General features: G+C 40.4%; 1 protein-coding gene and 1 pseudogene across 19 annotated transcripts in view; one reads left to right on the top strand and one right to left on the bottom strand.

The window, feature by feature from the left end:
- DLGAP1 (DLG associated protein 1) overlaps positions 1 to 27,402 on the top strand; it is a 1,086,743-nt gene that overhangs the window by 845,662 nt on the left and 213,679 nt on the right. For all 19 annotated transcript variants that reach the window (XM_070050436.2, XM_070050435.2, XM_070050434.2 and 16 more), the window contains one exon: positions 24,002 to 24,179. In XM_070050436.2, coding sequence (XP_069906537.2) covers positions 24,002 to 24,179 — 178 coding nt within the window. The remainder of the gene's footprint in view (positions 1 to 24,001; positions 24,180 to 27,402) is intronic.
- On the bottom strand, positions 13,433 to 21,762 carry LOC100343568 (GPI ethanolamine phosphate transferase, stabilizing subunit-like; annotated as a pseudogene).

Here is a 27,402-nt window from a genome sequence, read left to right as displayed (position 1 = left end):
TGAAAGTAATTCAGGTATCCATGGATAACTGAATGGATAAATACACTGTGGTAAATGCGTTCAGTAGAATATTGTCAACCTTAAAGGAAGGAAATTCTATCACAGACCACAATATGGAAAAACCTTGAATACATTATAATAAGTGAAATAAGCCAGTCACAAAAGAGGAAGCACTATAAAATTCCACTAATATGAAGAATGTAGTGTAATTAAGTCACACAGAAAGAAGGCAGGATAGTGGTTGTCAGGGGCTGTGAGGAAGGTAAGAATGAAGTTAGTGTTTAGTGAGAACAGTGTGTCACTTTTGCAAGATGAAAAAGTCCTGGAGAGAGATGGTGATGATGGTTGTGTAACAGTGTGAATGTACTTAATGCCACTGACCATTCACTTAGATGTGGTTACAGTGTGGATTTTAAGTGATGTATATTTTGCCACCATAAAAGATCCTTATTATGCAGTAAATCCGACAGTTCTTTTGGGAGGGTACTATTATTATCTCCATTTTAAAGAAGAGCAAAATGTAGTTTTCCTGGTGCAGTAGACTGCACTGATGCCCACACGGATGAACCAGGTTCGCTGCATTGCAGAGCCAGCTTCACACTGAAACCCCTTGTGTTAAGGCAACCACAGCCACCAGAGCCAGTCAAATTTCTATCTAGATTGTTTTGATCAATGTAATGAACAATTTGGTCTCCAGCAATTGCAGGAGTTATTTTGAAGCAAAATCTAAGTATTGTTTTCATAAAGCTGGTAACGTGGAAATGAAGAAGCCCCACTCTGCTTCAGTAGCTGCTCAGTTCTGGGCAGGGATTCACCCAAATGTGTATGCAGGGTCCCCATGCAGTCCTCCCTGGAAGTTAGGAGCTGGCCACAGCCCAAACGGTCCTGCATGGGGATCTTGGAAACAACTCTTGACAGTCTCCTTGCTGTGTCTTCAGCCAGTCAGCAATAAAGCTCTGCTGGGCCCATTTAAGTATTAAGAAAGGTTCTTGCCTTTCTGCTCTCAAGAAGAGGAACACAATCCCTGGGCTTGATTATGTTCTACATGTTAGCTAAAAGGCAGCACCACCCACTGTCCGTCTCCCCAGGACAGAGCTCTGCAGGCCTCCCTCGGCCACTGCCTGACACCCCAGGTCTGCCCTGTACCACTCCTGCCCCTCACCTTCCCTGGTTCTCTGGCCTCTGCAGGCCCTTCTCAAGGGCTCATCAGGCCTCTTGTCACAATGTCTGGATCTTCACACCCCACCACCCTCTTGGCCAGGAGTGACTTCCACCCTTTCATGTTTTGACAACAAATATTTACACCAGCTACTTCAAAAAGTTCATGGAAAAATAGTATTATGAATACAATACATGGATTTCAAAAGTTTTTGCACCAAAATAAGCATGAATATTTTTAAAATACTTGTTTATGTTTTAGAAAGATAAAATTTGAGACAAAGAGATCTCCCATCTGCTAATTCAGTCCCCAAATGCCTGCAACAATTAGGACTGGATCAGGCTAAAGCCAGCAACCAAGAACTCATCCATGTGACAGCACATGGATGACAGAAGCCCAATTATTTTTGAGCCATCACTGCTGCCTCTCAAGTTCTGCATTAGGAGGAAGCTGGAATTTGAAGTCAGGGACAGATATTGAAATCAGGTACTCCAGCGTGGGACATAGGCATCTTAACCAGCAGCTTAAGAGTAGGCTGTGTCTACCCCAAACGTATCTTTTAATTCCATTTTTCTACAATTTTTTTTTTAAGATTCGTTTGTTTATTTCAAAGACATAATTAGAAAGAGAGAGAGAGAGGCCTTCCATCTGCTGGTTCACTCCCCAATTGTCCCAGCCAGGCTGGGTCAGGCTGAAGCCAGGATCCTGGATCTCCATCAAGACCTCCCACATGGAGGGGGCGGAGCCAAGATGGCAGAATAGTGAGGGCGCGCACCGATAGTCTGGGAAAATTTAGTTTAATAAAAGTGGAGTTACGGTAGCCTCAGAAAAAGGATCAGGAAAAAATTGCAGAGGAAACTCTTCCGGATCTAGTGGCTGTGACTCGGAGGACCTACTGGGAGAACAAGGTCGCCCACCGCGCGGAAGCCAAGCCGCAGGAGCCTCAGGGTCTGCGCGCCAGTGCAGGAAGGGGAGTGGATGTCACACAGACACCAGCGGGGAGAGCAGGGACGCCCAGGGCTCTGAGTCCACACATCGGCGCTGGAAGGGGAGGTGAGCTCAGCAACGCAAGGCATTGGCGGGGAAACGGCAGTCAGAATCTAGAAGGGAGCAGGAAAGTTCACCAGACTGACTACAGGAGAGAAGGAAAAAAGGTGGAGGGGTACTTGTACAGACGAGTTTCTCTCTCCACCAACCTTGCAAAGGTTGCAAGGTTGCAAGGTTTGCAAGAGTTTGCAAGGTTTGCAAGAGACAAAGAGCAGGCCCCCACTCTGGATTTACATAACAACAGGGGAGAGCTAAGGAACTGAGTCACTACAATTCAGTAGCCTAGGCAACCCAGTGGGAGTCCAGAGGAGAAACAGAGCCTGCACAGACTCTTTGGGTAGAAGCCAGAGACCAGAAGCTAAATACCATCAATTCTGCACAGCCGTGCGGTGCGATATTACTTACCTCCTGAATAAATAAATAAAATAAATAAATAAATAAAAAGAGAGAGATTTACCACGCATAACCTGAGGGTGTCACCTTTGCACAACCGTAACCCAGAAGAACCAAGCAGAGCTCTCAGGCCTCCCACATGGGTGGCAGGGGCCCAAGCACTTGTGCCGTCTTTTGCTACCTTCCCAAGTGTATTAGCAGGGAGCTATATTAGAAGTGGAGCAGCCAGGTCTTGAACTGGCACCCATATGGCATCACAGGTTTAACCTGTTACACCATAGCGCTGGCCCCTAGTTTTTTCTTTTTCTACCCTGTCTTTGCTGCTTTCTCAAATAACCATTAGAACTTTACATAGATGATCTTTAAGTTAGTTCTTCATGTTTGTCTCAGCATGAACACTGAGGTTCTCAGTGACAGGAAGCATGTGTCCTCTGTAACATATGGCACAAGAAATTAACAATAGTTGGCATGTGTTTGTTGTTGCTTTAGATGTAATGTTGCCTGGCAAACCCAAGGATGAGTTCCAAGTGTCACATGACTCTAAACATGGATAAATGTATTTGGCACACCAGGAAAACAGTATTTTATGTTGGCAATTTCTATGCCTGGCCAATTAGTGTGGAAAGGACTGCACCTTCATTTTACACGAGGCCATTCTAGTTAAAATGGATTGCCCCAGCTTCTAGCATGTGGCTTTGCACACAGTGAATCTATGGTTCACCAATCATGTCCCCAATTGAACAATCAGAAATTTCTAATTGGGGTGGCTTTTGGCTCACTGGTTGAGTTGTCGCTTGAGACAACAGCATCTAGTATCAGAGTGCCTGTTTTGAACCCTGGTTGCATGGCTTCATTTCCAGTCCAATTTCCTGCTGATGCATACTCTGAGAAGCAGAAGATGATGACTCGTGTTTAGGTCCCTATGACCCATGTGGGAGACCCACAATGAGTTCCTGGATTTGGCCTGATCCAACCTTGGCTACTGTGGGCATTTGGGAGTGAACCAGTGGATGGAAGATCTCTCCATGTCTGTTGGTCTACCTTTCAAACAAAATGAAAGTAAATAAACAAAAAAATGCTTAAAGAAATACCAGTGAATTCAGTATCTTTTTTTTTCTGCAGAACAAACTTCATGGAGCAAATAAAAGTCTCAGCATCAGGTGAATCTCCAGAATTATTCCCTCAATTCTCTTTCATCCCACCCTGAACCCTGGACCTCTTAGAGATAGCAAAGTCTAAGTGCCTGACAATTGCAGTGTACCCCAGAAATAATGCTAGCATTTGTCCCCCGTGTCAAACATGTATGAAGGAAGAACATCAAAGAATACAGCCAGGAATAAGTAGGAGTTTCTTATCTTAAACTTTGGAAGTTTCCCATGTGAAAATGATGGGATTGAACAGTTGGTGAAATTGATTCCTTTATGAAGGTAAACTCCTAAGAAAGAGAAGGAAAAATTCACAAAGTGGGCTGCAAAAGGAGTAAAATTTGAGGAAAAGATGCCATGTGGCTAGCAATGCAAGGATCTGGAACAGGCTCCTCCAATCTTGCTACATTCTGCAAATATTTGTTCTAGAAATGCTTGATATCATCAAGCAAATCACTATAAACTGAAGCCATCATTGCTATAGCATTATACAAATTAGAGCTCTCTCATTTGCAGATTAGAAACCTGAATTCTGATTATTTATGTCATTTTTTCCAAAGCCTTTCCAACAGTTAACAATAAAGGCAAGACATAACATCCAGTGTCCAGACTTCCTTGGTTAGTTTTGAATATACTGATATTTACTTATGTAAAGTTTATTTTATTTCTTTTTCTTTCCTGATTACACTGTCAATAACTCCAGTAAGTGGTGGGGCCTGCGCCATGGCTCACTTGGTTAATCCTCCACCTGTGGCACCGGCATCCCATATGAGCACTGGGTTCTAGTCCCAGTTGCTCCTCTTCCAGTCCAGCTCTCTGCTGTGGACCAGGAAGGCAGTGGAGGATGGCCCAGGTACTTGGGCCCTGCACCAGCATAGGAGACCAGAAAGAGGCACCTGGCTCCTGGTTTCAGATCAGCATAGCTCCAGCCGTAGCAGTCATTTGGGGGGTGAACCAATGGAGGGAAGACCTTTCTCTCTGTCTCTCTCTCTCACTGTCTAATTCTGTCAAATAAAAAAAAATTAAGTGGTGAGAATAGTCATCCTTGCCTTGCTCAGTTATGGAGAAGCATATGGAGTATATGGAGAAGACCCTGATCATCTAATATTAAATGTGGTGTTACTTAGTTTTTTGCAGATTATTTTTATCAGACTGAAGAAATTTTCCTCTATTCCAAGTTGATTCAGAGTCTTTATCATGAATGGCTGTTAGGTTTGTCAAATGTTTCATTTACTACTATTATGTTGTGGTTTTGTCCTTTATTCCATTAATATGGTATATTACATTAATTGATTTTGGATGTTAAATAAGTCCTGTATTTCTGAAATAAGTACAACTCGATCATCATATGTAATCTCTTCTACATATCATGGATTTTGCCATTATTGTTTTGTTGAGGAGTTTTGTTCTAAGTTAATGAAGACTATTAGTCTGTGGTTTGGTTTTCTTTCCTTGCAGTGTCTTTGTCTGGCTTTGGTATCAGAGTGACACTAGCTTTGTGAATTGAGTTTGGAAGTATTCTTCTTCCCCTATTTTCTGAAGAGTTTGTGGCATACTGGTATCATTTCTTCTTTACATGTTTGATGCATTTTCACCAGTGGAATAATCTAGGTCTGAGCTTTACTTTGTGAGATTATTTTTTGGTACAGATTAAAACTCTTAACCTGTTATGGATCTATTCAGATTTTCTATTTCCTCTGAGTCTTTTTGATAATTGTGTTTTTCTAGTAATCTGTCCTTTTCATCTAAGCTTTTTAATTTAGTATTCTCTTATAATCTTTGTAATCTCAAACAAATCAGTCATAATGTTTCTCTTTTATTCTTAATACTGGTTATCTTTTTTCTTCTTAATTTAGCTCGTTGATTTTTTTTTCAAAGAACTCTTGATCAAAAACTTTTTTGTGTTATTTTCTATTTCATTCATTTTTTAATTATTTATAGCTATTGTGTACTTCCTTCTAGTTGCAGTGAGTATTTAAGTTGCTCTTCTTTTTCAAGACTGTTAAGGTGACAGCTTAGTTTTTTTAAGATTTTTTTATTTATTTGAAGGTCAAAGTGACATAATGGGAGGTAAGAAGGGAGGGAGGGAGGAAGCAGGAGGGAGGGAGAGAGAGAGAGAGAGAGAGAGAACTTCTGATTTGCTCCCCAATTGCCCACAATAGCCAGGGCTGGGCCAGGTCAAATAAGATTCAGGAACTCCATCCATGTTGCCCACATTGGTGGCAAGGTCCCGAATACTTGGGCTGTCATCTGTTCCACCTCAATGCCTTAGGAAAAGCTTGCTAGCAAACAAAGAATAGCCAGGACTGCAATCAAGTGCTCTGATATGAGATGCTGGCATCTCAAACAGTGTCTTACCCTGCACCAAATGTCTGTCCTGATGGCATAGATTTTGATTTGAGAGCATTTCTTTGTTTTTTTCTAATATATTTGAAGCTATTATTGTTCAGTTCCAGTTGTTTTAATTACATCTCATAAATTTTGATACATTAGTTTTTCATATTCAGTTCAAAGTACTGTCTAATTTCTCTTGTAACTTCTTTAAAATGGATTCTGTGTTCATTTATTTGAGTAATTCTTAATTTCTTTTTTATAATCCATGATTTTATATATACATTGTTTAATTTCCAAATCGTTGTGGGGTTCCAAAATTCCCTGCTGTTATTGACTTCCAATTTAGATCTTTTATGGTTAGAGGACATGCTTTATATAATTTCAATCCTTTTACATTTATTCATACTTGTTTTATGGCCTAGTATGTGGTCTATCCTAGAAATGTTCCATGTGCACATGAAAAGAATGTGTGTTCTCATTTTCTCCAGAGGAGTGTTCTATATATATGTCTTTTAGGTCTATTGGATCTGTTGGGTTGTTCAAGACTTCTAGATCCTTGCTGATTTTCTGTCCAGTTGTATTATGCATTATTGAGAGTCAATAATTTAAGTCTCCAGCTACTATAGCTGATTTATGCTTTTCTCCCTTCAATTCTGTGAGGATTTTTTTATTTGGGTGACAAAGAGACAGGATGACAGAGAAGGAGAGAGAGAGCACACCCATCCACTAGATCACTCCCCAAGATCACTCCCCAACTGCCCACAGCTTGAGGTTGAGCCATGCCACATCCCGTATTGAAGTGCCTAGCATTGAGTCCCAGCTCCACTCCAGATTCCAGCTGCCTGCTATTGCATACTATTGGGGGCATCAGATGACAGCTCAACTGTTTAGGTCCCCATTACACACATGGGAGACCCAGACTGAATTCCAGGCTCCTGGATTCAGCCTCACCCGGGCCCTGCTATTGCAGGAGTGAACAGATGGAAACTCACGCTCTCTCTCTCTCTGGCTTTCAAATACAGTAAACACATACCTAAATTTAAAAAAAAAAAAACAGCATTTAAGAACATGTTAAAAGATGAGAAGCTCAAATGAGAGTTCAAGCAGGATTCTCCAGGAAATCAGTAATGGGAATTAACTAGGATTGTGGAAGTCAGAGGCAAAGGTTCCATTTAAATTACCTTCAAACTGCAGCCTTTTGAAGCTCTGCTTTCTTCATCTGTAGAAGGATGCTAGCAATAACTAGGAATTTAATAGTGGTAATAAATGTCAGGTATCATTATAAAACAGAAGTAACTCAAAAGGCACATACCAAAGGAAGCAGCTTTAATGAACAGCACACTTTTTAAGGAAGATAAAGTCATCACACTGGAGGTGGCTGAGAAGAAAGCTGGACTGTGCTTTACCAAATGAGACTGGTTAGCCAAACTCCCTGAGTTCGATTCCCTAAAACCAGTGAGCACCGTCAGCCAATAAGCACCATCTCCTTGAAGCCTCTCACTTTAAGCCATTAATGTTGGTGAAAATGATTTGATCAACATCTCACCACTAAGGCCATCTACTTTTTTTTTTTTTTTTTTTTTTTTTTTTTTGACAGGCAGAGTGTATAGTGAGAGAGAGAGACAGAGAAAAAGGTCTTCCTTTTGCTGTTGGTTCACCCTCCAATGGCCGCCACGGCTGGCGCGCTGCGGCCAGCGCACTGCGCTGATCCAAAGGCAGGAGCCAGGTGCTTCTCCTGGTCTCCCATGGGGTGCAGGGCCCAAGCACTTGGGCCATCCTCCACTGCCTTCCCGGGCCACAGCAGAGAACTGGCCTGGAAGAGGAGCAACCAGGAAAGAATCCAGCGCCCCAACTGGAACTAGAACCTGGTGTGCCGGCGCCACTAGGTGGAGGATTAGCCTATTGAGCTGCGGCACCGGCCATGGCCATCTACTTTGATTCTTGAAATAGAACAATGTTGGATTGGTCCCCAGAGACAATGAAGTGCTTTCTCTGGGTGCTGTGGAATAATCTTTTCTTTTAAAGATTTGTTTGTTTATTTGAAAGTCAGAGTTACACAGAGAGAGGAGAGGCAGAGAGAGAGAGGTCTTCCATCTGCTAGTTCACTCTCCAATTGGCCGCAATGGCTGGTGCTGCGCTGATCCGAAGCCAGGAGCCAGGAGCTTCTTCCGGGTCTCCCATGTGGGTGCAAGGGCCCAAGGACTTGGTCCATCTTCTACTGCTTTCCCAGGCCATAGCAGAAAGCTGGATCGGAAGTGGAACAGCCGGGACTTGAACCGGCACCCATATGGAAAGGCACTGCAGGCGGCAGCTTTACCCGCTATGACACAGCGCTGACCCTGTGGAATAATCTTAGATTTCAATATTTTCCTAATCAACAGAGTGGAACTAGGATGTGGATGGATTAGTCAGATGATCCATCACCTCCAGAGATTCTCCCTATAGACTCGGTGGTCTGGGAATCAGCAAGCATTTCCTCTTCTGGGGGAAAACAATCCCCTCTCTAAAGTTATGTCTTTAGTAATGTATCACAAAGGAAATCCTTTTCTTTTTTGAGACGCTGGTTTAAAATGTAGTGGTCTGTGTATTGCATCAGCCTTGCTGGTGCCCTGGGCCAAACTTGCATGAGTAGCCGCCTTATAGTTCGCCTTCAATGCACTAAACAGACATGATAATGGATGGGACTCAGTAGCCCAATAAGACCAAAATCTGACTTCAGTTCCAATAAGCTAGAAAAAGTTAACTTAACATAATTTTGGGAGAAGAGTAGGAAAAGATGAGTGTCACTTCAGTAGCCAACATTGAAAAACACAATAGCATGCTCCTTTGTTTTCCGCAGACCAACTTTTCTTTTGAGGCAAAAGTAAGGAATCAGTGTCCTTTGTTTTGCTGTTTCTCAAAAGAACACTTCTGCACCAGGAGCTCATGTACCTGCCCTGCCCGTTTTGTGGAGAGCGGTGGGCTCTGCTGCCCAAGTGGGAGACTTAGAAGAGGTCATTTCTTCATATTTAGTGTATTGATAAAATACACACTGAGGCCGGCGCCATGGCTCAACAGGCTAATCCTCCGCCTTGCGGCGCCGGCACACCGGGTTCTAGTCCCGGTCGGGGCGCCAGGTTCTGTCCCGGTTGCCCCTCTTCCAGGCCAGCTCTCTGCTCTGGCCCGGGAGTGCAGTGGAGGATGGCCCAGGTCCTTGGGCCCTGCACCCCATGGGAGACCAGGAGAAGCACCTGGCTCCTGACTTCGGATCAGCGCAATGTGCCAGCCGCAGCGGCCATTGGCGGGTGAACCAACGGCAAAAGGAAGACCTTTCTCTCTGTCTCTCTCTCTCTCTCTCTCTCTCACTGTCCACTCTGCCTGTCAAAAAAAATACACATTGATAAAAAGTGGAACTATTCAGTTCCTCCTGAGAGACTTTTCATGTTGAAATTTGGGAATTATGCCTTATTTCCTAAAAAGTGGTCAGGAGGAATAATGTGGCAATGATGCCTCATTTCCCCATTTCAGCAAGCAAACACTCATTTTCAAAACACCAGACTTTCAGTTCTTTTAAATTTTACATCCCTTCAGAAATAGCCACCCCAATGTGCCCCGATAACCCTTGGGAATAGTATCATCGCTTATGGTGACAATGCCAATGCTCTGGATCAGGTTGCAAAACAAACAGAAAAACATATTTGTCATCCAATTCTCAAAGTTCTAAGGGAAGTGAATTTTAGGTTGTAAATGCTTCAAGCTAAGGCCCTCTTTTTCTTAGAAAAAAAGAAATCTTACAGGGAAAAAGGAGTTCTTTAGTTTGCTGGTTGGTTGGAATTTTTGGCCTGGACATTTATAAAGTGACCCAGTGGAATCCTATAGTAGCACATCAAATATGGAAAATATTTACTTGTCCTGGCAGAGGTATTTTCATGTTTGAGAGCTACTTAAAGATGGCATAAGGCACATTTCTAGGACAATCAGTTTCTCTTTTGTAACAATAAATTGCATAAGAGGTTTACTCTTGATGTTATATTCTGCATCTGTTTAAATTTGGTGTCTCCGTCAGTGCAATTGCAGTGACTGCGAATCAAATTCTTAGGACTTCGTATTATTGAGACTATTTCTTCAGCTATTATATTTAAATAATTCCATGTACGCTTAAAGTACAGGTGCAATCTTATACATTGCTACTAAGAGGTCGTTTGGAAGTTGGGGGATATAGCATCTGCACATGCCAAGGGTGTGTGTGTGGGTGTGTTTTTAAATGTAATTTTTTTGACAACACCTAATTACTAGTGAAATTGATCATCTTGTCATATACTTGGTGGCCTAAAAATCTATTTTCCTATGAATTTCTGAATCTGTTTTCCTATGGTTACATCTTTCTAGCCTTTGCTCATTCTTACTGAGTTGCTTGCATTGTTTTTCATTCATCTGTGAATCCACTTTAGAAATTATGGATGTGAATCCTCTTTGCTATTGTGTGTAGTGTTGCCAATATATTTTCCTATACTATAACTATTTTCCTTAATTTTGTTGCCGGTGTCCTTGGCCAGATAAAAATATTAAATGTTTATGTAACTTCTACTTGTAAACCTTTTTCTAAACAACTTCCAGGTTTAACATCATGCTTTTAAACTCTCCCCCAACATATTCGTTCGTATTTCTTTAGTCTCTCTATTGTTTTGCATAAATTATATAGAGGATTTTTGGTCCCATAAAATTCCAGTACATTTCTTTTTTAGTTGTTAGGTATAGAAATAAACATTTCATCTTCTATATCATTTCAGAGAGCTTTAGATGTTTTAAATATTATTTTTAATTTACATGAGGAATAGGAATTCATTTTTCCCCCAATTGAGTGCACAGTTTGTCTAACTCCATTATTAAACTGTGACCTTTTCCCCTACTAACTTGAACTGTGCATCTTTGCAATGTAATGAATTCAAATTCATGTTCACTTCTGTTGTTCTCATACTGCCCCACTGATTCATTTACCCCTTGGCTCTCACCACACTGTTTTCATCCTTGTAGCCGCCTAGTGCAGCTGAGACCTGGTAAAAGGCATCCCTGTCCTCTTGGTTTTGGTTAATTTTTATTTTCTGGCTGTTCACTTTCTTACTCATCTTCCACATTTAGTATGCACTTGGATTCTCAAACCTGTTCCTCTCAGTACCGCCAATACTCATCCTTCCCACCTGCTGCTTGGGTTACTGAAGCGTTGCAGCATGTGGATTGGTCCTCCTCCTACAGTTTTGCCGACTGTAATCCACCCTCTAATCTCCCTTCATAAGGAAATCTGATGATTTTGAAGCCTCATGTAATTGTTTACCACAGCCTACTATTATAAACCATGGGATTCCTACTAGCCATGTAAGCTAAAAATGAGCTTTAGGATCAGCATATTATATTCCATGGTCTAAAAAGTGTGTAGGGATTTTTGTTGCAATTGCATTAAATTTATAGATTAATTTAGAGAATATTTAAATATTTTACTAAGTTTAGCATTTCCATTCAGGAAAATTGTGTTTTTTGCTTTTTGTTTGTTTTTGCATTGAGACCTGGTTTGTTGTCTTCTGGAGTTTAATAATTTCATTCATAAAATTCTAGTGCATTTCTTTTTTGTAATTTCTACTTATTTTTATGTTCACCATTTTGAATGGAATTTTTTAATTAAAATTTCTATTTGCTGGGGCCAGTGTTGCACACAGCTGGTTAAGCCATGGCTTGCAAAAATGGTATCCCATATTGGAGTGCCAGTTTAGGTCCCAGCTGCTCCCCTCCAATCCAGCTTCCTGCTAACTTGCCTGGAAAAGCAATGAATGATGACATAAGTGCTTAGGCCCCCACACCAGATGGAGTTCCTGGCTTCTGGCTCCCACCTGGCCTAGACCTAGCTTATGCAGTCATTTGGGAAATGAACCAGCAGATGAAAGATCTCTATCACTCTGCCTTTCAAATAAGTAAATAAATTTTTTTTAATTTCTATTTGCTGTCTGAAGTATACAGAAAATATATTAATTTCTGTATTTTACTTTGTGACTATCTGCCTTGAGGCTCTATCATTACTTTTCATGATTTTTTAATTTTATTTCTTTTTATCTTACAAGTAAGTATACAATCTATAAGCACTCAACGTTTAAAACTACCTTTACCATATTTTTATTCCCTTTTTTTTCTTTTCTAATTTAATTGGCTACGACCTGCAGAATCATGGGAAATAACAGCAGTATTGCTAGGCATGCATTTTGTTCCCATCAACTTTTTCTTTGTATTGCAAGCAATGTTACAAAAACTTAAAGACATGTAATAAAGGAAAAAGAATTGCCCTTATTCTTGTGTGAAAACAAACTTTAGAAACTGCTAAAATTAAATTGTATATGTGCAAAAACAGTGAGGAAGGCTATGCACCAGCATGCTAGGAGTGATTTCTCTATGCGTGTGGAATCTGAAGACAGGAATAAGGGAGAGAGGCAGACTCTTCTTTGGCTTTGGGCACTTCTGTAAAGCTTGGGTTCTTGAAATAGGCATTTCTCACATTTTCAACTTTACGATGCATCTTTTTTTAAAGTTTTTATTTAATGAATGAAAATTTCATAGATACAGCTTTAGGAATATAGTGGTTCTTCCATCTATACCCACCCTCCCACCCCCACTCTCATCCCACCTCCTACTCCCTCTCCCATCCCATTCTTCTTTAAGATTCATTTTTAATTAACTTTATATACATAATACCAACTCTATACAAAGTAAAGATTTTAACAGTTGGCACCCACACAGACACAACTTATAAAGTACTGTTTGAGAACAAATTTTGCAATTAATGCTCATAGTACAACTAATTAAGGACAGAGGTCTTACATGGGCAGTAAGTGCATAGTGATTCTGTTGTTAATTTAACAATAACACTATTATTTATGACATCAGAGATCACTGAAGCTCTTGCTATGAGCTTCCAAGGCTATGGAAGCCTTTTGTGACCACAAACTTCATCAGTATTTAGACAAAGCCATAAGCAAAGTAGAAATTCTCTCCTCCCTTCAGAGAAAAGTACATCCTTCTTTGATGGCCACTTCTTTCCAGTGGGGTCTCATTTACAGAGATCCTTCATGTAGGATATTTTTTGCCACAGTGTCTTGACTTTCTATGCCTAAAATGCTCTTATGGGCTTTTCAGCCACATCTGAATGCCTTAAGGGCTGATTCTGAGATCAGAGTGTTACTTAAAATTATTATCATTCTATGAGCCTGCTGTGTGGACTGCTTCCCATGTTGGACATTCTCTCCTTTTTAATTCTGTCGATTATTATTATCAGGCACTTGATGCTATTTATGTGATCTCTTTAACACTTAATCTTTTTTATTATAATACTTTATTTCAACTAGAAGATACAATCTCTCAGGGGTTTCATAGTTTAAAAAGCTACAATCACATCATGTTAACTATGTAAAGAAACAGTGCTGTAAATGGAACTGCTTGGCTTTGACCATAGACATTTCTGTACAGCCCTTATGGAATCTACACAAAGAAATATCTTCTCCCTTTGCTCCAATTAATTGTTCTTGTATGTAAGTTGCTTTCTATTCTGGTATATCCAGAGTGGTGACAGAACAAGGCCAGCCACATAGCCAAAGGTCGCTCCAAGCATACAGGAGAAGAGCCACACCTGCCATGGTCTTCCCCAATCTAAAGGAATAGGAAATGCTCCAAGCCATGCTCCTATAAAACTAGCAATTGTAGTGATCTGGACACTATTCTCTTAAATGGATGAAATTCCATTTCTACTGAAAACTCTTAGCCATGCTTTGAGATTTGGTCCTAACAAACATAAACAAGGTACAGTAGTGAAGGTAGACAAAATAACTGCGAACAGGGGTGGAGCCAAGATGGCGGAATAGTGAGGGCGCGCACTGATAGTCCGGGAAAAGATGGTTTAATAAAAGTGGAGTTACTGTAGTCTCAGGAAAAGGCTCGGGAAAAAAATGCAGAGGAAACTCTCCCGGATCTAGTGGATGTGACACAGAGGACCTACAGGGAGAGCAAGGATGCCCATGGCGCAGAGGACAGCCACGGAGTCTGCACGCTAGCGCTGGAAGGTGAGGTGAGACAAAAACCTCAGTAACCTGAGACATTGGTGGGGAAAGGCAGAAAGAGCCTAGAGGGAACGAAAGCCCCACTGGAGAAAGCTCACCAGGCTGACTGGAGGAGAGAAAAAAACAAATAAATAAGGGGAACCGGCACGGACACTAGCCTCTCTCTCCACTCACCTTACAAAGCCAAGCAAGACAAAGAGCAGGCGCCATTTTGAATATACGTAAAGCGGCGCCCGCCATCAGCCAAGCAGAAAAACCTGACTCTTGTGGGGAGAAATAACAGGAGGTTAGGACCTAGTAAAAGTGTGGAGCTAACGAACTGAAATTGTGAAAATCTGAGGGTGGGCAAGAGAACTCACCGAGTACACAAACTCGGTAACCTTGGTAACCTGGTGAGAGACTGCAGAGAAATTTGAGACCACACTGAGGGCTGCATAAACCCTTTGTGCGGTCCCTGGGGTAGAGAGAGCAGACGAATACCCACAGGGGCCAGATTTCATACATCAACTACCCTCAATTCCACTTAGCTGTGCAGAATTACTTCCCTTCTGAGTCAGAGAGAGAGAGAGAGAGAGAGAGGACAACCTGGGTGAGTCACCTTTGACACACCCTTAACCCTGAAGAACCAAACAGAGCTATCTGGCCACACCCATCACAGCCTCTAAGGATCCATCAAAAGCACAGTCCACTTAATATAGAATCATAGTATAACAAGAAAAAACACCACAGCAAAGAAACCAAAGAATATCTCCAATATGCCAAACAGCAAACACAAAAACTGAGGTAACAAGAACAAGGAAGACACTATGACACCCCCAAATGAAAAAGACACCCCAATTCAAGATTATGAAGATGATGAGATAGAAGAAATGCAAGAAGCAGACCTCAAAAAATTGATAACAACATTAAGAAGTTCTCAAAAACAAATTCTTGAACTACAGAAATCCTTAATGGACAAGATAGAAAATCTCTCTCCCAAAAATGAAATATAAAGGAGGAATTAAAATGAAATGAAACAACTAGTAGAACATGAAACTGTGATAGTGACAAGAAATGATAATGAAATGAAGAATTCAGTAGATCAAATGACAAACACATTAGAGAGCCTTAAAAACAGAATGGGTGAAGCAGAAGAGAGAATATCGGACTTGGAAGACAAAGAACAGGAAAGTATACAGTCAAACCAAAGAAAAGAAGAGGAAATTAGAAATCTAAAAAATATTGTCGGGAATCTGCAGGATAATATTAAAAAAACCAACATTCAGGTTCTAGGAGTTCTTGAAGGCATGGAGAGGGAAAAAGGATTAGAAGGCCTTTTTAGTGAGATACTAGCAGAAAATTTCCCAGGTTTGGAGAAAGACAGAGACATCCTAGTACAGGAAGCTCATAGAACCCCCAATAAACATGACCAAAAGAGATCCTCACCACGACACGTTGTAATTAAACTCTCCACAGTAAAACAGAAAGAAAAGATCCTAAAATGTGCAAGAGAGAAACGTCAGATTACTCTCAGAGGATCTCCAATTAGACTCACAGCAGACTTCTCATCAGAAACCCTACAGGCTAGGAGGGAATGGCAAGATATAGCCCAGGTGCTAAGAGAGAAAAACTGCCAGCCCAGAATATTATATCCTGCAAAGCTCTCATTTGTGAATGAAGGTGAAATAAAGACCTTTCACAGCAAACAGAAATTAAAAGAATTTGTCGCCACTCATCCAGCCCTGCAAAAGATGCTTAAAGATGTGTTACACACAGAAACACAGAAACACGGTCATCAATATGGAAGAAGGTAAAGGAAGGAAACCTCACAGCAAAAGATCACAGGAAATTCAAAACATATGTTAGAAAATACATTTGGCAAATGGCAGGGCAAAGTTACTACTTATCAATAGTCACATTGAACGTTAATGGCCTGAACTGTCCAGTTAAAAGACACTGATTGGCTGATTGGGTTAAGGAACAAAAGCCATCTATTTACTGCTTACAAGAAACACATCTTTCCAACAAAGATCCATACAGACTGAAAGTGAAAGGCTGGAAAAAGATATACCATACCAACAGAAATGAAAAAAGAGCGGATGTAGCCATCTTAATATTGGACAACATAAACTTTACCACAAAAACTGTTAGGAGAGACAAAGAGGGACACTATATAATGATTAAGGGATCAATTCAACAGGAAGATATAACAATTATCAATGTATATGCACCTAATTACAGGGCACTGGTTTATTTAAAAGATTTGTTAAGGGACTTAAAGGGAGACTTAGACCCCAATACAATAGTACTGGGGGACTTCAATACTCCACTCTCAGAAATAGACAGATCAACAGGACAGAAGATCAACAAGGAGACAGTAGATTTAAATGACACTATAGCCCAAATGGATCTAACAGATATCTACAGAACTTTTCATCCTACACATAAAGTATTTACATTCTTCTCGGCAGTACATGGAACCTTCTTTAGGATTGACCACATACTAGGCTATAAAGCAAGTCTCAGCAAATTCAAAAGAATTAGAATCATACCATGAAGCTTCTCAGACCGTAAACGAATGAAGTTGGAAATTAGCAACTCAGGAATCCCTAGAGCATATGCAAACACATGGAGATTGAGCACCATGCTCCTGAATGGACAATGGGTCATAGAAGAAATCAAAAAATAAATCAGAAATTTTCTGGAAGTAAATGAGGATAATAGCACAACATAACAAAACTTATGGGATACAGCAAAAGCAGTGTTAAGAGGAAAGTTTATATCACTAGGTGCCTACATCAAGAAATTGGAAAGGCACCAAATAGATGAGCTTTCAAATCATCTCAAGGATCTAGAAAATCTGCAGCAAACCAGACCCAAATCTAGTAGGAGAAGAGAAATAATTAAAATCAGAGAAGAAATCAACAGGATTGAATCAAAAAAAATACAAAAAATCAGCCAAACAAGAAGCTGGTTTTTTGAAAAAATAAACAAAATTGACACTCCATTGGCCCAACTAACTAAAAAAAGAAGAGAAAAGACCCAAATCAATAAAATCAGAGATGAAAAAGGAAACGTAACAACAGACACCACAGAAATAAAAAGAATCATCAGAAATTACTACAAGGACTTGTATGCCAGTAAACAGGGAAATCTATCAGAAATGGATAGATTCCTGGACACATGCAACCTACCTAAATTGAACCAGGAAGACATCGAAAACCTAAACAGACCCATAACTGAGACAGAAAATGAAACAGTAATAAAGGCCCTCCCAACAAAGAAAAGCCCAGGACCAGATGGATTCACTGCAGAATCCTACCAGATATTTAAAGAAGAACTAACTCCAATTCTCCTCAAACTATTCAGAACAATTGAAAAAGAGGGAATCCTCCCAAATTCTTTCTATGAAGCCAGCATCACCTTAATTCCTAAGCCAGAAAAAGATGCAGCATTGAAAGAGAATTACAGACCAATATCCCTGATGAACATAGATGCAAAAATCCTCAATAAAATTCTGGTCAATAGAATGCAACAACACATCAGAAAGATCATCCACCCAGACCAAGTGGGATTTATCACTGGTATGCAGGGATGGTTCAATGTTCACAAAACAATCAATGTGATACACCACATTAACAGACTGCAGAAGAAAAACCATATGATTATCTCAATAGATGCAGAGAAAGCATTTGATAAAATACAACACCCTTTCATGATGAAAACTCTAAGCAATCTGGGTATGGAAGGAACATTCCTCAATACAATGAAAGCAGTTTATGAAAAACACACGACCAACATCCTATTGAATGGGGAAAAGTTGGAAGCATTTCCACTGAGATCTGGTACCAGACAGGGATGCCCACTATCACCACTGCTATTCAATATAGTTCTGGAAGTTTTAGCCAGAGCTATTAGGCAAGAAAAAGAAATTAAAGGGACACAAATTGGGAAGGAAGAACTCAAACTATCCCTCTTTGCAGATGATATGATTCTTTATTTAGGGGACCCAAAGAACTCTACTAAGAGACTATTGGAACTCATAGAAGAGTTTGGCAAAGTAGCAGGATATAAAATCAATGCACAAAAATCAACAGCCTTTGTATACACAGGCAATGCCACTGCTGAGGAAGAACTTCTAAGATCAATCCCATTCACAATAGCTACAAAAACAATCAAATACCTTGGAATAAACTTAACCAAGGACGTTAAGGATCTCTACGATGAGAATTACAAAATCTTAAAGAAAGAAATAGAAGAGGATACCAAGAAATGGAAAAATCTTCCATGCTCATGGATTGGAAGAATGAATATCATCAAAATGTCCATTCTCCCAAAAGCAATTTATACATTCAATGCAATCCCAATCAAGATACCGAAGACCTTCTTCTCAGATCTGGAAAAAATGATGCTGAAATTCATATGGAGACACAGGAGACCTCGAATAGCTAAAGCAATCTTGTACAACAAAAACAAAGCTGGAGGCATCACAATACCAGATTTCAGGACATACTACAGGGCAGTTGTTATCAAAACAGCATGGTACTGGTACAGAAACAGATGGATAGACCAATGGAACAGAATAGAAACACCAGAAATCAACCCAAACATCTACAGCCAACTTATATTTGATCAAGGATCCAAAACCAATCCCTGGAGTAAGGACAGTCTATTCAATAAATGGTGCTGGGAAAATTGGATTTCCATGTGCAGAATCATGAAGCAAGACCCCTACCTTTCACCTTACACAAAAATTCACTCAACATGGATTAAAGACTTAAATCTACAACCCGACACCATCAAATTATTAGAGAGCATTGGAGAAACCCTGCAAGATATAGGTACCGGCAAAGACTTCTTGGAAAAGACCCCAGAAGCACAGGCAGTCAAGCCAAAATTAACATTTGGGATTACATCAAATTGAGAAGTTTCTGTACTTCAAAAGATACAGTCAGGAAAGTGAAGAGGCAACCGACAGATTGGGAAAAAATATTTGCAAACTATGCAACAGATAAAGGGTTGATAACCAGAATCTACAAAGAAATCAAGAAACTCCACAACAACAAAACCAACAACCCACTTAAGAGATGGGCCAAGGACCTCAATAGACATTTTTCAAAAGAGGAAATCCAAATGGCCAACAGGCACATGAAAAAATGTTCAAGATCACTAGCAATCAGGGAAATGCAAATCAAAACCACAATGAGGTTTCACCTCACCCCGGTTAGAATGGCTCACATTCAGAAATCTACCAATAATAGATGCTGGAGAAGATGTGGGGAAAAAGGGACACTAACCCACTGTTGGTGGGAATGCAAACTGGTTAAGCCACTATGAAGTCAGTCTGGAGGTTCCTCAGAAACCTGAATATAACCCTACCATACAACCCAGCCATCCCACTCCTTGGAATTTACCCAAAGGAAACTAAATTGGCAAACAAAAAAGCTGTCTGCACATTAATGTTTATTGAAGCTCAATTCACAATAGCTAAGACCTGCTGATCTGATTTCATCATCATTTAAAAAAAATCGTCTATTATTTTTCACTTTATGTTTCTGTGTGGGAGCAAACTGTTGAAATACTTACTTAAGGTATACTAAGCTGATCTTCTGTATATTAAGATAATCGAAAATGAATCTTGATGTGAATGGAAGGGGAGAGGGAGTGGGAAAGGGGAGGGTTGTGGGTGGGAGGGACGGTATGGGGGGGGGAAGCCATTGTAACCCATGAGTCGTACTTTGGAAATTTATATTCATTTAAAAAAAAAAAAAAAACAATAGCTAAGACCTGGAACCAACCCAAATGCCCATCAACAGTAGACTGGATAAAGAAATTATGGGACATGTACTCTATAGAATACTATACAGCAGTCAAAAACAATGAAACCCGGTCATTTGCAACAAGATGGAGGAATCTGGAAAACATCATGCTGAGTGAATTAAGCCAGTCCCAAAGGGACAAATATCATTTGTTCTCCCTGATCAGTGACAACTAACTGAGCACCAAAGAGGAAACCTGTTGATGTGAAATGGACACTATGAGAAACAGTGACTTGATCAGCTCTTGTCCTGACTGTTGATGTACAATGTAATACTTTATCCCTTTTAGTATTTTTTTGTTCTAGTACTATTGGTTGAACTCTGTAATTAACACACAATTATTCTTAGGTGTTTAAATTTTAACTGAAAAGTGATCCCTGTTAAATATAAGAGTGGGAATAAGAGAGGGAGGAGATGTACAATTTGGAACATGCTCAATCCGACTTGCCCCAAACGGTAGAGTTAGAAACGTGCCAGGGAATTCCAATACAATCCCATCAAGGTGGCATGTACCAATGCCATCTCACTAGTCCAAGTGATCAATTTCAGTTCACAATTGATCACACTGATAGGTCCAAGAGTCAAAGGGATCACACAAACAAGACTAGTGTCTGCTAATACTAACTGATAGAATCAAAAAGGGAGAGAACGATCCAACATGGGAAGTGGGATACACAGCAGACTCATGGAATGACAGATGTCCTAAACAGCACTCTGGCCTCAGAATCAGCCCTTAAGGCATTCGGATCTGGCTGAAGAGCCCATGAGAGTATTTTAGGCATGGAAAGCCAAGACACTCTGGGAAAAAAAAGAAGACCTAAATGAAAGATCTCTGAGAGTGAGATCCCAGTGGGAAGAACGGGGCCATCAAAGAAGGAGGTACCTTTCTCTGAAGGGAGGAGGGAACTTCCACTTTGACTAAGACCCTGTCAGAATAAGATCAAAGTCAGTGAACTCAAAAGGCTTCCATAGCCTTGGCAACTCATGACAAGAGCCTAGGGAGATTACTGATGCCATAAACAAGAGTGTCAAATTGTTAAGTCAACAGGAGTCACTGTGTACTTACTCCTCATGTGGGATCTGTCCTTAATGTGTTGTCCAATGCGAAGTAATGCTCTAACTAGTACTGCAACAGTATTTTACACTCTGTGTTTCTGTGTGGGTGCAAACTGATGAAATCTTTACTTAATATATACTGAATCGATCTTCTGTATATAAAGATAATTGAAAATTAATCTTGATGTGAATGGAATGGGAGAGGGAGTGGGAGATGGGAGGGGTGCGAGTGGGAGGGAAGTTATGGGGGGCGGGGGAGCCATTGTAATCCATAAACTGTACTTTGGAAATTTATATTTACTAAATAAAAGTTAAAAAAAAAGGAAAAAAACTGCAAACAAAAATGTTTCCAACACCAACTCTATTAGTGGTGCTCCACATAGAACAAAAATTACATGAAAGGAGAAACAAGACATAAGAAAGTAGATACAGCATTTCAAAAACCTGGCTACCTTATGTGATGATGAACTTCTCTTGGAGGATGCATTTGGTTTCACTACTAAATATAATACTAGATTGACAGCAGTTACAGGAACAGAGCAGATGCCCAACCACGTCAAGTGTGTCTCCAATATTGAGAAACTTTCCAAAAAGAATGATGGAACAAAGGTGCTCAGGATAACAGAAAACACGCATAAAAGATGGCATAAAATAGTCTCTTGATATCAGCATTTTTCATGGTGCTTGCTTGGGTGACTAACTCTCCCGCCCGCAAAGGGAAGGGGAACTACTGCCTCCCACCATCAAGGCACAACGGGCTGCCCTGCTTAACACTTAATCTTATCGATATATTCACTTTAACATTTAATATGATCACTTTAACAAATAAGATGGCATTTTTACCACCAATGTTAGTGGGATTTGGGGTCCCATGACAAGTTTTTAAACTGTACCCTTAGAAGTAAGCCCATAGAACTATATGCTGAACTATACAGCTTTACAGTTACAAACTTCCTCCTCCCTTTCTTATTCTGCCTCTTATTTTTTACTGAGGTCTATTTTCAATTGACTTTATATACATATGATTAACTCTATGTTAAGTAAAGATTTCAACATATAGTATGAAGAAGAGAAAAGAAAAAAATTCAATAAAAAATAAAAAACTGTTCCTCGACAATCAAGATGAGGGCTATTCAATTCATTGTTTCTCAAAGAGTCAATTTCACTTTCTATAGCTTTCATTTTAGGTGTGCTATTATCTCTCACAGATCAGGGAGAACATATAGTATTTATCCCTTTGGGACTGGCTTATTTCACTAAGTTTGAAGTTTTCCAGATTCATCCATTTTGTTGCAAATGACCAGATTTCATTTTTTACTGCTGTATAATATTCCATAGTGTACATATCCCATAATTTCTTTATCCAGTCTTTGGTTGATGGGCATTTAGGTTGATTCCATGTCTTAGCTATTGTGAATTGAGCTGCAATAAACATGGAGGTGCAAACCAGCTCCTTTGTTTACTGATTTCATTTCCCTTGGGTAAATTCCCAGGAGTAAGATGGCTGGGTCATATGGTAGGTCTATATTCAGATTTCTGAGGTATCTCCATACTGTCTTCCGTAGTGGCTTTACTAGTTTATATTCCCACCAACAGTGGATTAGGGTACTTTTTTCTGTACATTCTCACCAGCATTTATTGTTTGTTGATTTATGTATGAGAGCCCTTCTTACTGGAGTGAAGTGAAACCTCATTGTGGTTTATTTTGCATTTCCCTGACAACTAGTGATCTTGAATTTTTTTTCATGTGTCTGTTGGCCATTTGGATTTCCTCTTTTAAAAAATGTCTGTTTATGTCTTTGTCCATCTCTTAACTTGGTTGTTTGTTTTGTTGTTGTGGAGTTCCTTGATCTCTTTGGATATTCTGGTTATTAATCCTTTATCAGTTGTGTAGTTTGAGAATAATTTCTCCTATTCTGTCGGTTGCCACTTTCCTGACTGTTTCTTTTGCTGTACAGAAGTGTCTCAATTTGAATAATCCCATTTGTTAATTTAGGCTTTGACTGCCTGTGCCTCTGGGGTCTTTTCCAGGAATTCTTTGCCTGTTCCAATATCTTGCAGGGTTTCCCCAATGTTCTCAATTAAATTGATGGGGTCAGGTGATAGATTTAGATCTTTAATTCATGTTGAATGGATTTTTGTGTAAGGTGTAAGGTAGAAGTCTTGCTTCATACTTCTGCATGTGGAAATCCATTTTTTTTATTTTGACAGGCAGAGTTAGACAGTGAGAGAGACAGAGAGAAAGGTCTTTCTTCCATTGGTTCACCCCCCAAATGGCTGTTATGGCTGGCGCTGCGCCGATCTGAAGCCAGGAGCCAGGTGCTTCCTCCTGGTCTCCCATGTGGGTGCAGGGGCCCAAGCACTTGGGCCATCCTCCACTGCCTTCCTGGGCCACAGCAGAGAGCTGGACTGGAAGAGGAGCAACCGGGACAAAACCTGGTGCCCATATGGGATGCCGGTGCCACAGGTGGAGGATTAACCAAGTGAACCACGGCACAGGCCCCACCAAAAAAATAAATAAATAAAGACAGAAAAGAACAAATGCAAAAAGAAATGAGGAAGGGAGAGTAATAAATGAAAGAAATAGGGACATATACATAGATATATAGCCACAGACCCACCTACTATGACTAAGGAGTCCAGAAACAAAACAATGGCCACAGGAAGCAAATGCACAGAAAGGAGAGCCTTACAAATTACACAGGACAGCACAATCACTGCCATTAGCTCCCCACCTAAGATGCCTAGGAAATCTGAATAGGGAAATTATTTCATCATTGAAGACAATTTTGATTGCCTTCTAATGTCATCACATAGTGATTCCTGTTAAAAGTTGTCCCTCTGAGACACCATCAGGGAGTTTTGCAATCATAAGGGAGCATCTGTGTTATTTGTTCCAGTTCTTAGGGCACCATATAAATGACAGGAGTGCCCCATCTTACTACACCTACACTGTGAAATATGACTAAATGTAGCTCTTCCATTGTTCTCCTCCAGAATCTCCAATGAACACTCACCGAAGCTCCAGATCCGGAGTCACAGTTACCTGAGGGCAGTGAGTGAAGTCTCCATCAACCGGAGCCTGGACAGCCTGGACCCTGCGGGCTTGCTCACATCACCAAAGTTCCGCTCCAGGAATGAGAGCTACATGCGAGCCATGAGCACCATCAGCCAGGTGAGCACCATCTTCCAGGTGATCGGTGTTGGCCATGAACCAGTAACTGCAGGAGGGTTGATGACAACTGAGAAGGCATGAAGTGGGTAGGTATGAATGCTCACTAATGGATCAGATGGGAACTCCAGTCCAGTGCTGCAAAGAGCGCGCCACATATGTCCAGCTGCAGCAAGCACCTGATAACACCAGTCTACCAGGTGGGAAGGGACCTTCTGCTGGTGAATAAAGCTTAATGGAAGGAGTCCTTAGAAATTAATCTGTAGACAGCACCAGCTAAGTTTTTCATAAGATGTTAATGGATGAGGGTTTGTTATACAATGCTTGAAGGATACAAACACAGGATCAATATCACTGGCAAAACCAAGGCAGCGTCTAATCATTAAACACCAGCATAAAAGCAAGTCCCAGGCACAGGAAACAAGACATGATCTGTTTACCACAACTACACCCTAGCTAACTGTGCACCTTGGTAACAAGATTGAATCCCACTCCTAAGAAGTGGTACACAGGCCAGCGCCGCAGCTCACTAGGCTAATCCTCTGCCTTGCGGCGCCAACACACCGGGTTCTAGTCCAGGTCGGGGCGCCGGATTCTGTCCCGGTTGCCCCTCTTCCAGGCAAGCTCTCTGCTGTGGCCAGGGAGTGCAGTGGAGGATGGCCCAAGTGCTTGGGCCCTGCACCACATGGGAGACCAGGAGAAGCACCTGGCTCCTGCCATCGGATCAGCGTGGTGCGCTGGCCGCAGTGTGCCAGCCGTGGCGGCCATTGGAGGGTGAACCAACGGCAAAGGAAGACCTTTCTCTCTGTCTCTCTCTCTCTCACTGTCCACTCTGTCTGTCAAAAAATAAAAATAAAAAATAAAAAAAAGAAGTGGTACATAGGACTAGGGATGCAGACTTGATGAAGGTGACTTCATACTGCATCCAAAATACTTGGCTAAAATGCACTAGTCTGTGCCTGCAAAAGCCTCAGAGTAAAGGAAATGGAATCAGGGATGGAGAAAAGCTTTCAGGGGTCACCAAAGGAGAAGGTGGTACCTTGTGTAGCCTCCTCTGAAAGGACATAAAAAAGAGTATTTTTTTAAATGAATTTAAACTTACATCATACTTTTTTCTAAAATATTTATTTTATTTATTTGAAAATGGAGTTACAGAGAGAGGTAGATCCAGAGAGAGAGGTCTTCCATCCTCTGGTTGACTCCCCAAATGAAAATCAAAGTAATGACTACAACCAGGCTTCTAGAGAAGTGCGGAGAGGGAGCCAGGGACAGCTGGCCTGCGGGATGCTTTTCTTTAAAGAAATCTCCAGTAGCATTCGGATCTGTCTGTGCAAGCTAATTTGTCCAATGACACACACTATTCCAACTCAAGAGAAGGGAGTGGAGTCTCATTTTGACACATTTTGGCCTTGTTTTATCTTTATTTTTCACAATACATTCATCCATCTTCATCCGTGGGGGATTAGATGTCCAGGACCCTTGAAGACACCAGAATCCATGGATGCTCAAGTCCCTTATATAAAATGGTGTGATATTTGCATAGAATCTAGTCACACCCTCCCGACGACCTTAAATCACCTCTGAATTTCCTATAATCTGTAATTCAATGTAAATAGTTGTTATACTGAATTGTATAGGAAATAATGACGAGAAAAAAAAGCCTGTACATGTTTGATAAGGACAGCATTTTGTTCCCAGATATTTTTGATCTGCAGATGGTTGACTCTGCAGCTGCAGAACCTACAGACATGGAGACTGACTATAAATAATGTAATATTTAAAACTTCTTAGAGCACATCTTTATTCTGCACAGCCTGATGGTCACCTAGTCTTCAGGAACTATAAACTGGTCTATGAATCCAGCTGAAATACATACAGAATACACCATGGGTTTAAAAATTTTTGTCAGAAAAATATGTATACAAGCTCATGACTTTCATACTCTTAAATTGGTTAAAACCTAGAAACATATAATTTTCCACTAGCAGGTCATTATGCCTGTGCATCTGACTGCTCTGAGTCCCTATGCTGTGACTCTGACCTTCCTTGGGACAACATCACGTCCCGTTGGCAGCCCAGGAAATATCAACAAATCACTGTGTAGGCACATGAGAGCATTAATGCTGTGTTGAAGCAAGCACTGGTGTAGTCATTTGCCCTTAAGGAAAGAATGACCATCGTAAATGGATTCTTAATGATACATCATTTTTCTAGTTCCATGTTCAATTTTCAAGTTCAACACAGTATCTTTAAGGATAATTTCAGACTTCCTTTACTGTTGCAATGTTGCTATTATTCAAAGGAAAATAGTTTCCTCTTCAAAGTAATATAACCATAAATACTCTAGACTTTTCAAAAAGGAATTGGTTTTTATGGTGTTAGAGATACTACTCTCATAGATCATTAGTAGAAGCTATAATATTACATAATTTAAGTACATTATATCCCATTTCTATTTACCTGATGTATTATTCCTCAAAGGCTTCTAGAAGGATCAAGGTTTTATAAGCCTAGAATAACAAAATTGTTTGCTTCTGCCATTCATAACTCATAGAAGTACAAGATCCCTAAAAAGATTGTACTTTAATGATAGAGAAAAATTGATCATCTTTTCATGTGTTTATTCTTTTTCTGTGGTTTTCTATATTCTGCTATATATACATCTAATAAGCAGAGGCTTTTCAAAGTAAGATTGGAATAGAAAGAATTACAGAGACTAGATTTTGTTTAAGTCTTTCATGTAATAATTGACATTACCAAGTAAATTTATGTCTCAATTTATTTCTAGTCCAGATATTAAGTATCTTTATCTATAATAGTAACCAGAAAGCCTACAAATGCATTTTTCTGGCAACATATTAGATTTCTATATATTTTTAGAATAATTATAAGTAGGCAGCTATTGGACCTTGTGGTAATACCAGCAGCTTAGCTGTGTTTTTTTTCCTATTTATTATTGATTTATTTATTTGAGAAGCAGAGAGACAGAGAGCAAGAACTCCCATTGGCTGCTTCACTCCCCAAATGCCTGCAATGTCTGGGATTGGGCCAAGCCAAAGCTGGGAGCTAGAATCACAGTCCAGGTCTTCTGCATGGATGGCAAAGAACTCAATTACTTAAGCCCATCATCACTGCTTCTCAGGGTCTGCGTTGACAAAACTGGAGTCAGGAGCCAGACCCAAATATGAAATTCTAGTACTCTGAACTGGGACGCAGGTGACTTAAC

The sequence above is a fragment of the Oryctolagus cuniculus genome, chromosome 10, assembly GCF_051225735.1.
Source record: "Oryctolagus cuniculus isolate XC-2025 breed Fujian yellow rabbit chromosome 10, ASM5122573v1, whole genome shotgun sequence".
In the NCBI taxonomy this organism is placed as follows: domain Eukaryota; kingdom Metazoa; phylum Chordata; class Mammalia; order Lagomorpha; family Leporidae; genus Oryctolagus; species Oryctolagus cuniculus.
This window is presented reverse-complemented; position numbering and strand designations above follow the sequence as displayed.